This window comes from Mytilus trossulus, chromosome 13 (assembly GCF_036588685.1).
Source record: "Mytilus trossulus isolate FHL-02 chromosome 13, PNRI_Mtr1.1.1.hap1, whole genome shotgun sequence".
Classification (NCBI taxonomy): domain Eukaryota; kingdom Metazoa; phylum Mollusca; class Bivalvia; order Mytilida; family Mytilidae; genus Mytilus; species Mytilus trossulus.
This window is the reverse complement of record NC_086385.1, coordinates 38,505,061-38,518,304: the sequence shown is the minus strand read 5'-3', so window position 1 is coordinate 38,518,304 and position 13,244 is coordinate 38,505,061. Positions and strand designations below refer to the sequence as shown.

The following is a 13,244-nucleotide window of genomic DNA, read 5'->3' as shown; positions in this document are numbered from 1 at the left end:
GGCGGTTCGACATGTGCCACGGAAGTGTAAAAGAATAACTCATTCACCCGTGAATTAATAACATTATACTCCACCCTGAGGTGTTCATGGGTGACAATATTGTGACGGACACACAGGTAATCCAATTAATCTTAATAATCACATAGATTATTTAATTATTATTAAGTTATCGAGCACTTTCACCAGTTTGTGGATTATTAATTTTTTAAGAGTATTTTTTATACATTCGGAAGATGACATAGTCAGTAATATTAGCAATAATCTGAACATTTTGATAGTTACTACTGTAGCTATTTTTATATTAATTTGAATAATTGTATCATAACAAATGCTTATTAAAGTCCATTGATATTTTTTTTAACATTGCATTTGGACACTGTCATAAATTTTAAATCCTTTGAAAATAAAATAAATTATTAAGTTAATATTTGTGTTAAAAATATTGAGATCTGGTATAATTTCATAATATGTAACAGCAAGGAACCAAGGTTGTAATGTACAATGTATATTACTACTACTACCTTCCTCTTTTACTGAATCTTTGTCAGATTTTAAAGGACTTAAAATTAGGCATGATTGGCAGTAATTGTATGATTTGATTGTATTGGCCCTTATGAAAGATCTTGACATGAGATCTGGAAATTTAGTTCACAATTTCTCTTCAGTTTGTTCCAGGGGACATTCCTGATCAACAAAAGTTGGATTCCAATTTTTTAAAACAATGAATCACAGCAGAAATTAACTTGCAACGATTATCTCACTGCATAATCATTATCCTTATAAAACGTCTAAATCGATATTTGCCACTTACATGTGTATAGCAGAGTATGAATTAAGACATGTAAGAGTGAAAAATCAGTTCTTGCAGGTTTAAAAATTACTATTTCTAAATTAACTATGTTTTTTTTTATAAATTTAGTATTTATAACATTGAATTATAAATTGTACACACATTTTTCCCAATTTCATACAGACTCTTTCATTCTAATTTGTTCTTTAGGAGACATAGTGTATTTTTGAGTTAGTGACATAGTCTTTCATGACTTAGTCATGTTTAATGGATGTGTAAGTCATGTAAGTAAGATTGATTCTGATCAGTAATGCTGCTCTGACAGGTTTTATTAGTTTATTTTCTAATTTAGAGTAATGTGGTTGATATTAACACTTGAATTAAAAACATGTAAATGTTCATCTGTACATGTAAGTGTGGTAATATTTATTGTTTTCCTGACATATAAATTAAAATCTTGCTGTTTTTGTATGAAATTTAATTGATAATGATGTTTAGTGAAGTTGGTGTTTTTCATTTTTAATATTTATAAATGTGCAAGTAGAAATTGATTATTTTTTTCAAGCTTTAACAAAACCTTTGGCAAGCTTTATTTATTATAAACATGATAAAAGTTGACAACTAGCATGTAGATTTTAAGATTTGTAATTGTTTTTAAAATGATTAACATCTAACAAGTACATTAGTTGACTCAAAAGGTGAAGGTACAAACAATTTACATGTATCTAGAGGTCAACTTTGAATGTATGGTCTTGCTTTTTGTATCTTTTATACAGTTTGTTTATTCTGGATGTTACATAAAAAAATGTTTCACATATGGGGCTAGGGGATGAGTATGTAGGTACTTTAATTTGTTCCCTAGATCAAACCAGAATTTTAGATTACATTTATTATTTTTTTTGGTCTCTTTGAATATGTATGTAAATTAAAAGTTACTAGATATTAAGTACTGTAAATTCAGAAATTATTGTGAGGTTTTTATTATTGCGAATAATGCGACAGAGTTGTAAACGCAATAATTAAAACTCGCATTTTGTAATATTTTAACTGAATTAAGCATGATTTTTCTCTAAATCGTAAAAATTAAAATTGCAAATAAGTTTAAAATGACAAAATCGCAATAATAAATGCACGCAATAATTTCTGAATTTACAGTATTGAGAACAGGGTCCGGATTGGGGAAACAAACAATATATTAATATAGGCCCTGTGTGGGTGACATTAGATTTCTTGCTATACTGAACTAAAGAGCTGAGTGGGAATATGTGGGTAATGCAAATAGATTTTTATCCTTTATTTCAATAGATTAAGATTTGACACTTGATCTTAGAAGTTATTTTTAGAATATACATGAATAAGAAATTACAAATTTTGGATGTTTCAAAACTAAATTTGAAGAAAGGAAAAAGTTGTTCTGTCAGATAATCTGCCTATTGCACCAGGACTGGACTGGACATTTTGTGAAAATTTTCTTCATGTTTATCTAAATGTAATAAAAAGAATTATTTTGTTTGTTGAAATCTAATAAAAAATATAACTTTCATCAATTAAATTGAAAATTATGTTTATAGAAATATAAATGTACATACATGTATATTAAAGAAATTTTTGAAGTGATTTTCTAAATTTGAGATTAATTAAACAGTATACAGCATATCTGGGTGTTATTGCTGGTAGACAATCTTTCTGTCTATTTTTATTTATCATCTACCTATCTTTTATCAGTGTTCTATTTTTAGCTGATCTTGTTAAAGTCTGTTTCTTATAAATCATGTGCAAATTATAGGTAATGTAAAATTCAGGAGTTTTATCAGTTATTTGTGAAAAGTTTGTTAACTACTATCAGTAATTGGTCAATGCATATGTTTCCCAACATTTTGTAGCAATATAAATTTTAGACATAAAACAGCTTGAGATAGCTCTGAATAATAACCATTTGGAAATAGGTATATATATTTGCTGCTGAGGTAGCATGATGCCTTCACTTCCTGTGGAAAGTTATGGAGATGGTAGAACTTTTCTGTGCTTGTTGTTCATGTAGAACCTATATTTACAGAACTGTTGATGAAATGGTTTGATTATTAACCAATATTTGTGAAGCAAATTTGTCATTCTTTTTGTTCATTTCTATAGAACCGATAGAGAACCTTCTTTTTAAATGAAAATTAACAAAATCAAAAGTATCTCTTTTTTTTTCTCTGTATAAAAATTATATATTTGATAATGAGGGTATTTTTTTGTAGAAATTGAATGGGTTACGAAGTGGCTGTGATCAATTCATTTTCAAAAGAGGGGTTCCCAACCGAGGATATAAAAAAAAAAGGGTGAGGGGGTTCCAACCGTATGTCCCAGTTCAAATTCATTTATTTATAAATAAAAGGGGGGGGGGGGAGGTTCTGACTCCTGGACCCCTTAGATCTGCCACTGATTAGACAGCAACCCCATGTTAGAAATTTGGGCACTTTTATAACATGTATGTTAAAAATATAAATCTAAATGCTACTGTACATAAGGTTAATTATAACATTTTAAGTAAAAATAAAGACCAAATGTAAAAGCTTTGTTGTGCTGGTATTGAAATCCTGGCCACTAAGCAGATGAAACCTTTGGGGGCTATGATATGACGCAGACATTGGTCATGTTGGTGAGAACTGATAAAAAATGATAATCGCCACCTTTTTTCTCTTCTTTACCAGATCCCGTTTTGTTACCCCCCCCCTTTATCCCATAGCCTTGCATGTTTTACCTGCAACATTTAACATTCTTACTTTTTTTTACCTGCTATATTCCACATCCTCATAAACATGATAAAATGGTGTCATTCCCCCTACACAGTTGAAACAGATAGAAATTGAAATAAATGATGTTTTAATAAAATTAAGAATTGAAAAGGGGAATGTGTCAAAGAGACAACAACCGGACCAAAGAGCACTGACAACAGCCAAAGGCCACCAATGGGTCTTCAATGTAACTTATTTACATGTTTTAAGATATCAAAATGTTTGTCCAACATGAGCTATTCCTTAGTATTTATAAAATTAATTTTATAGGCATGTACATGATGTATGGAGCGTGTAATCGTAAGAATTACTTATACTCAAAGGTTCAGTTGGAATCTTAAAACATATAATTATTGGACCTGCTTAATTAAACTTTTTCTTTTGGGTTGTAACTTATGTTAAAGCTGTATAAATATTGACCCAGTTCATTAATGAATGGCCATGTTTGTTTATGAACGACATGAACAAAGGCACCATGTTTAAATATTGACTGTATATTTGATAAACATATCTCTTTCTACTTGACTTCATAAAAACATTTATTGGAAAAATTTAAATGAACTTGACTAATATTTAGTTTCTTAAGAGATATGGGGAATAACATCAATAAAAGTTGTTATGGGTTTTTTAGTTCATTTTTGTTCTTTTGTTTATATATATGTAGTTAGATAATTTTTTAACCAAATAAAGACACACTCTTGCAGTTTTGTTTGACGCTATTAGATATAACATATGAAATTTGATTGAGTAAAACATTTTAAAGGGATACAAAGAAAGTTGTGGAATAAATTAAAAAAATGTCTATCAAGGATTAAGGTTTTTAAAAAAATGCAAAAGATACTACATGCCTTTTCCTGAATATGAAGGTTAGATTTCTAAAGAATTTTAAATATAAATCAAGGTGTGGAGAAGTTACATTTTGTACATCAATGAAACAAAAACTCAACATGAAAATATTATTTAAACTGTCTTTCATTGAAATAATCAGAATCAATTAAGATTGTAATTAAGCACACCTGCCATGTGCTGATAGGCTGCAGTGATACAGTAGGTCAACCACTGAGGCTCAAACAATCAAAGATGACCACTGCTGATGTTCCTATTTTTTTTTAACTTGTTGGGTCAGAAAAACTTTTCTTAATTTACCTTCATCAGCAACTCTCATGGATCCCTTAAACAATTGTTAGCCTAAGTAATGATGTATGTATTTCAAAACATTGGGAAGAGCAACACAAATGAATATGATAAAAACTAGTAAACAGTCATCATTGTTTGAGGGGGGGGGCTTATTCATCATGTTCATGTATCTTCATCAGTGATCATTCTTGGTTTAGATTATTTTTGTGAGAATTTTTATTTTTATAAGAAAGCAAGAGTGGAAAGAAAAAAGAATCAGTATTTTTGTACATTGATTATAATAAGATTCCCTTGTTTTTATAGGTTACAGGAAATGAGATGACAGCGGTGATGGGGGCAGAGGGCCCCGGGGTGACACAGGTAAATATAAAAATAATATGATCAAATGTTTATGAAGTTTTTTGCTGCGACCTAGGGCAAGGAATAACAGCCTTTTTGGTGTGAAAACAACACTGTCACAATGCCAGGAAATTAATAACCTTTCAATATGTTCATCACACTCTTAACATATGATTTAAGTTTTAAAAGACAAGCCAAGAGTTCATACATGGTCATCATGTACATGTATAGACCTTTGGTTAATCTTCTTTGAATGTCCAAAAGCAAAATTCTCATTGAAACTATAAAAGCAAGTCAAAGTTTTGGTAACATTGTTTGAATGATAACAAAAAACTATAACATGTTGAGATAAAATATTCAATGAAACAGAGCTAGACTTAAATTTTCAGAAGATAAAAAGTTTGAAAATCTTCCAACATTGAATTTCTGAGGCTCTTAGGACAGTGGTCCTTACAATGTTACACAATTCTATACATACATATTTATAAACTTAGATATATATTCATATACAATTTATTCATGCTCTTTTAGTCATGTTAGGTCTTTTATAAATTAAAAGACACCAAGATTATTATCTTAATTTTGAATCTTGAATTTGACAAAACCTTGCTGACAATGATCTGATGAGGGAAGATATAGAGATATTAAATACGGACAATACACATACGTCTTATTATAATTGGCAATCTTTAAACGTACTTTGACACCTATATCACATGACAATCAGTAATTCCTGTTTTGTGTAAATGCAAAAAATCGTCAATATTTGGTTACGTAATGGCCGTCCTGGCCAACCTTCAGTTGTTAGTGCCTTATTGGCGTGTGCCATTGTCTTTTAAATACACCAAATTTTAAACAAATATATACCATGTATATTAATTTTGTTACAGTGTATGTAATTTATTTGACACTAATAATATATGTTTAGTATGATGAGATCAATATATAAACAAGAATCTATTCAATATTTTCCTTTGAACTTGTAACTTATTAATTATTCACGACAGTCATGGAGCAAATATTATCAAAGAATTTCCTACATACTAAAATCATTTCCCTCTCTGGCTGTGAAATATTGACTTTTTTATACAAGATAGAGAAAGAAGTTAGCCATAAATATTGTCATGATTGTAGAGATAACACATACACAATGGTCATGATGGTATGGGTATGTTTAAAAAAATGTTATTTTTTCTTTATTCAGCTTCTGTTATATACCAGTTCCAAATTGAAAATATGACTCTGTGCAATATGCATGTTTAATCATTGGCTGATCCAGGGGGGGTGGGGTGGGGGGGGGGGGTGGGGGGTGTTGTTCCGGGGGTTGGAACCCCCCTTTTTTTGGCCAATCAATGCATTTGAATGGGGACATATAGTTGGAACCCCCCTGGGCTTTGTCCTGGGTTGGGAACCCCCCTTTTTAAAATGGCTAGATCCGCCCCTGTTCAATGTAGCCTTTCTCACACTGTCACTTCTTTATACAATCCTCTACCAATCAATATGAATAAGAAAGACATTTCATTCCACTTGATAACTATCAACATGATCAATTGAAATAATCTTTTGCTTTACTTTTAGAATTGTTATTTATAGATTATAGAACTTATGATTTTAAAATATTGTATACAATACTTGGACCCTATTTTACATGTACTGAGGTCTCAGTGCAATACTTTTGATATTTAGTCTGATATCAAATATTACAACATTATCAACAGCTGATCAAAAAGGGGGGTAGGTTAAGGCATTTCTTTAACCCTTTCCTTCAGAATGACGCCTTTTGACGCCACCCCCTTTACTTCATAATGAGTCCGTTTGACGCCACCCCCTTTACTCCATAATGACGCCTGTGTAGTACCTAAGTTGAGACGCTTTGACTGCGAAAAATCTGCATCTGACTTGTATCCAATATGTAAAGGATATTCATAAGAATATCTCTAACTTAGATTTATTTGATTAATTATTTGTTTTTCACAATGCTATAATACTTTGAAGCTTATTTTCAGCATTTTAGTGAAAAAATCCTATGCGAATCAAGTATGCAATAAATAATTTCATTGAGGAAAGGATTAAACATTTAATGAGAGGCGATTACCATATTTCTGGAACAGCCATGTGAATTGTATTTTAAATTTTGTTTTCTAGATGGAGAATGGTGGGATGGACAACGTTGCAGAGATTGCAGAGCAGGAGTTGGAAGGAGTCACACAGATGCATGTGGCTGCCGTCAATGGAGATAAAGCCTTACTTGCCAAACAAATAGTCTGTAGGTGCTTTAGTTTGTAAAATGACTAAAAGGAGATAGGTTATATTTCAATGAGAACCAAAGCCTTTTAAAAAATGTCAAAATCTCAGCATAATTTGTAATGTTCTTAGGAAGATGTATAACCCTGTGAAAAAATATCAATACAATTGAGAATGGAAATGGGGAATGTGTCAGAGAGACAACAACACGATCATAAAGCAGACAACAGCTGAAGGCCATCATTGGGTCTTCAATGCAGCGAGAAAGTCCCGCACCCTGAGGCATCCTTCAGCTGGCCCATAAACACAGATTTAATAGACATACACTTTAAAAAACCTGCCATCAATACCGAAGTCCCTTTTTGAAATACAATGATTACACCCAAAGAATAGGAAATTTACTTGAAACTCCTGGTATAAGCCTTTGTTTGTAGTAATTAACATTGAAAGCAAAAGAACTTTTCACAAGGGTCAACAGAAAAATATGATCTGATTATGATGATTCTTGAAAACAGCACAATTATAAACATTTTCAAAATATTCACTATTTCTTCTATTCCTGATGTCTTTCCAGTGACTGTTCATTGTTTTCATGAAATCTTTCCTGCCATTTGATTTATTGCAAAACTTGACACTTTGAGGCAGAATCAGCCATCAACAGAAATTTCTTGCCTGCCTTGATATTTTAATGAGGAGAAGAACATTTTATTATTTCCTTTGTTTATTTCATTTTATTTTTAGCAAGTACTCAGGAATTAGATATTTCAAAACTGAATCTGCCATCAACAACAATTCTTGCCTATTTTGTTTAATAAAAGTATTTCATAAGGATAATACTTATTTCTCTGTATATTCCATTTTAGCAAGTACTCAGGAATTAGATACAGGTGACCAGTTTGGGCGTACTCCCCTCATGTTCTGTGTGTTGGCTGATAGACTGGATTGTGCTGAGTTGTTATTACGAGCAGGGACCCAGGTTAATAGATCTGACAAAGGAGGCAGAACAGCACTACATTGGGCAGCTCATAAAGTAAGTAAACTAGAATGTGCTTGGGCTGCATCATCAGATATGTAATATATCATTAAAAAAAGATATGGTAGATAGGAATATACTACAGAAAAAATGTTTGAAAGGGGAGATAATACTCTAATTTAGAACCCAAAATATATCAAAATCTTTTTGTACTTTTTCCTTCTCAATGTTATTGTGTGAAGTATTATAAACCTTTATACATGAGCAGTTGTTATACTTTTGAGCTTTGATATATAAAGGCAACAGTAGTATACCACTGTTCAAAACTCATAAATCCATGGACAAATAACAAAATCTGGGTTACAAACTAAAACCGAGGAACAAGCATTAAATAAAAGAGGAGAACAACAGCACAATATTAAAATGTAACACACATTGCTATTCTATGGCTTATGTCCTTGATTTTTAAACTATGAAAGATTTTTTTTGAATTTATGACTTTTTAAATAGAATATAACATGGTGCATATATATATGTCAATGACACATATCAAAGCAAAGGGTATGAAGTAGTCAAGATGTAATATTTTAAATTTGACTTGTTTCTTTAAATTATTATAAGCCCTAAATCACTCAATAGGAATCTAAAAAAGTGTTGTAAACAAGATTAGTAGAAACAATTGAAAGTGTGTATGTGTCATTTTACTGCAGTCAGCTTATTAGGCATGTTAGGCACTAGCGTAAACCAACTTATTTTCGTGTTCATATCTTTAAGTAAATTTTGTGGCAATATATGTTCTAACCTTCTTGTTGTATTTATATAAGAGAAGATGCAATGATATTTTCGCAAAGATCTTTATACATGTTAAAAATATTTTAAATATATAATTTTGTGTTTTATAATAGGGAAATAATCGGTTGTTGAAGTTATTGTTATCTAAAGGAGCTGACATCAAACAGAAAGATAATGAAGGTCAAACAGTTCTCCATCTGTGTACACGACATAAATCTACCAAATGCATGAATTTGTTACTACGGCAACTGTCTCCAGGGGAAATTGACGATCAGGACAAGAAAAAGGTATGATAAAAAAAAAAGAAGGGTGGATTATATTTTTTTATTCTGCTGATTACTAAACATTGTAGTCCTGATAAGGGCTGTTCCAGAAAATACTATGTCCCCCCCAGGGACGGCACTTTTTTTTAACCCCTACCACCCACAGAAATAAAATTTAATTTAGAACAGCACTCCCTTTGCATTTTGGTATTTTAAATACAACCACCCACATAATATTTAAAAAAATTGCCTTCCCTGGGGAGGACATAGTATTTTCTGGAACAGCTCTAAGGAATAAATAAGCAAAAATACAGTATATATATTCCTGACACAAAATCAGACAAATCTGTTTCTTGTGTACAATTTGGAAATTAGTATGGGGTTCATTATCTCTGAAATAGTATATATTTGTTTAGGGGCCAGCTGAAGGATGCCTCCAGGTGCGGGAGTTTCTCGCTACATTGCAGACCTGTTGGTGACCTTCTGTTGTTTTTATACGACCGCAAATTTTGAAAAAAATTTTGTCGTATATTGCTATCACGTTGGCGTTGTCGTCTGCGTCGTCGTCGTTGTCGTCGTCGTCGTCGTCCGAATACTTTTAGTTTTCGCACTCTTACTTTAGTAAAAGTGAATATAAATCTATAAAATTTTATAACAAGGTTTATGACCAAAAAAGGAAGGTTGGTATTGATTTTGGGAGTTTTGGTCCCAACATTTTAGGAATTAGGGGCCAAAAAGGGCCCAAATAAGCATTTTCTTGGTTTTCGCACTATAACTTTAGTTTAAGTTAATAGAAATCTATGAAATTTTGACACAAGGTTTATGACCACAAAAGAAAGGTTGGGATTGATTTTGGGAGTTTTGGTTTTTAACAGTGTAGGAATTAGGGGCCAAAAAAGGGCCCAAATAAGCATTATTCTTGGTTTTCGCACAATAACTTTAGTTTAAGTAAATAGAAAATAATGAAATTTAAACACAATGTTTATGACCACAAAAGGAAGGTTGGTATTGATTTTGGGAGTTTAGGTCCCAACAGTTTAGGAATTAGGGTCCAAAAAGGGACCCAAATAAGCATTTTTCTTGGTTTTCGCACCATAACTTTAGTATAAGTAAATAGAAATCTATGAAATTTAAACACAAGGTTTATGACCATAAAAGGAAGGTTGGTAATGATTTTGGGAGTTTTGGTCCCAACAGTTTAGGAATAAGGGGCCCAAAGGGTCCAAAATTAAACTTTGTTTGATTTCATCAAAATTGAATAATTGGGGTTCTTTGATATGCCGAATCTAACTGTGTATGTAGATTTTTAACTTTTGGTCCCGTTTTCAAATTGGTCTACATTAAGGTCCAAAGGGTCCAAAATTAAACTTCGTTTGATTGTGACAAAAAATTAATCGGTTGGGTTCTTTGATATGCTGAATCTAAAAATGTACTTAGATTCTTGATTATCGGCCCAGTTTTCAAGTTGGTCCAAATCGGGGTCCAAAATTAAACTTTGTTTGATTTCATCAAAAATTGAATAAATGGGGTTCTTTGATATGCCAAATCTAACTGTGTATGTAGATTCCTCATTTTTGGTCTTGTTTTCAAATTGGTCTACATTAAAGTCCAAAGGGTCCAAAATTAAACTTAGTTTGATTTTAACAAAAATTGAAATCTTGGGGTTCTTTGATATGCTGAATCCAAACATGTACTTAGATTTTTGATTATGGGCCCAGTTTTCAAGTTGGTCCAAATCAGGATCTAAAATTATTATATTAAGTTTTGTGCAATAGCAAGTCTTTTCAATTGCACAGTATTGCGCAATGGCAAGAAATGTCTTATTGCAAAATATTGTGAAATAGCAATTTTGTTTTTAATTAGAGTTATCTTTCTTTGTCCAGAATAGTAAGCAAGAAATATCTAATTGTAAGAATTTTTTTTATTTGGAGTTATCTTTCTTTGTCCAGAATCAACTTAAATCTTTGTTATATATACAATATACAATGTATATTCACTTTTTACTACCAACTGATAAATTTAAATAATCTTTACCATTCAGTGATAACAAGCAGTTTTTTTACATCTTAATATTTTATGATGTATTTAAATGAGTAGTAATTGTTGCAAACTCCATTAGAAATTTTAATTGAAATTAGTTTTGGAATAAGGGAAAGGGGGATGTGATTAAAAAAATTGGGTTCAATTTTCTCATTTGAAATTTCATAAATAAAAAGAAAATTTCTTTAAACATTTTTTTGAGAGGAATAATATTCAACAGCATAGTGAATTGCTCTAAGAGAAAACAAAAATTTTAATTTCATTAGAACACATTCATTTTGTGTCAGAAACCTATGCTGTGTCAACTATTTAATCACAATCCAAATTTAGAGCTGAATCCAGCTTGAATGTTATGTCCATACTTGCCCCAACCGTTTAGGGTTCATCCTCTGCGGTCGTATAAAGCTACGCCCTGCGGAGCATCTGGTTTTATTTGGTCGGGTTGTTGTCTCTTTGACACATTCCCGATTTCCATTCTTAATTTTATTGAGTTGTATTTTACAAATTTATCAAACATTCACATCATACACTAGAAATTATATATATCGGCCAATAGCATCATTTTGAGCAAGATGTTTGCTAGATGTCTTTGAGTCTACACCTGTGCATTAAAGAATCCAGTTTCAGGTTATAATTAACGAAGGAATTGATCTAAAAATTCAACATTGAGTTTGTGAGTTTGAACACTGACATGCCATGGCAGTGGTTGACTCCAAACTTAATTGAATAGGATTGACGGGTTTCTTGCCATAGGATTGATAGTCCTTCCAGGCTCTGCTGCTTCCCCACCAGTAAAAATATAGCAAAAAGTAATGGAAGCTTTAAACACCAATGATCAATGACTCAATCAAAATATGCTACCTTTGTGTTTTTTTCACAGTGGTTATTCATTAGTGTTTACTGTTAAAACCTTTCTCAATCAGCAATAAGGAAGTGAAAATCTATTTTCTTTTCTGCACCTTTAAACTCTCCTCAAGTTATGTTTATTACCATAGATAGACTGAGCACTATTGACAGTTTATTTGGAAATAGATTTGAAAAGTTGTTTTAATAGCCTTTATTTTATTTTTTTACTTTCAGAGAACAGCTTTACACTGGGCAGCTTCTTATGGCAATGTGGAACATGTTAAACTTTTAATCAAGCAGGTAAGTGGGAGGAGATTTGAAAGTTTTATGTCAAAGCAGGAGGTAGTGCTCAACTTAAGAACTAGTAAATGATTTCAAACAGACACATGTAATAGCAGAATTTTCTCAATGATCAATAAATGTGTGTTGTATTTTGAGGGGTTGGAATTTTTTTTACGATGCTCAAATGGAAAAATAAAACATGTAAAACAAAAACAAAGAAATCTAAACAAAAACTTTTGAATGGTCAGAAGTAACTCGTGAAAGGAATGCATTTTGACAATAGACAAGTAGAGACACAAAATTAAAAAAAAGTAAGGATATATGTGGTATAATTTCAAATGAGATAGTAATCATTATTCCAAATGATATGGATTTAAGTAACTATCAATTTCACCAACAGCCTTCCACAAACATGAGCAAAACATATACTATATAGTCAGCTGTATAGAAGGCCATGACACGTCAAAATGAGAATTACTCGGTACAAAATAGTCAAAAGTCTGATTTATGATAAAACAACAAAAGAAAAAAAATATGGCAGACATCTTCAACTAATAAAAAAACAGACTTTTGACAGGCAAATATAGAATGTTTGTAAACTCAAATTAACCTCATCTCTAACTTATACAAAGGTGAAACAAAAGAACTAAAGTCTAGTTTTGGAAATGCCTTGACTCAACAAGATTAGTTTGCACCAGACACAGCAAAAATAAAGACAAAATATTCAAAGTTCTAATCTAAGAGTTATGAAAGTCAAT

The 13,244-nt window shown here is 31.4% G+C and overlaps 1 protein-coding gene across 1 annotated transcript in view; it reads left to right on the top strand.

Moving 5' to 3' along the window:
• LOC134695204 (inversin-like) overlaps positions 1 to 13,244 on the top strand; it is an 80,850-nt gene continuing 67,606 nt past the window's right edge. Inside the window, exons 1-6 of the mRNA XM_063556420.1 lie at positions 1 to 116; positions 5,011 to 5,067; positions 7,192 to 7,312; positions 8,154 to 8,320; positions 9,169 to 9,342; positions 12,439 to 12,504. Coding sequence (XP_063412490.1) covers positions 87 to 116; positions 5,011 to 5,067; positions 7,192 to 7,312; positions 8,154 to 8,320; positions 9,169 to 9,342; positions 12,439 to 12,504 — 615 coding nt within the window. The 5' untranslated portion in view covers positions 1 to 86. The remainder of the gene's footprint in view (positions 117 to 5,010; positions 5,068 to 7,191; positions 7,313 to 8,153; positions 8,321 to 9,168; positions 9,343 to 12,438; positions 12,505 to 13,244) is intronic.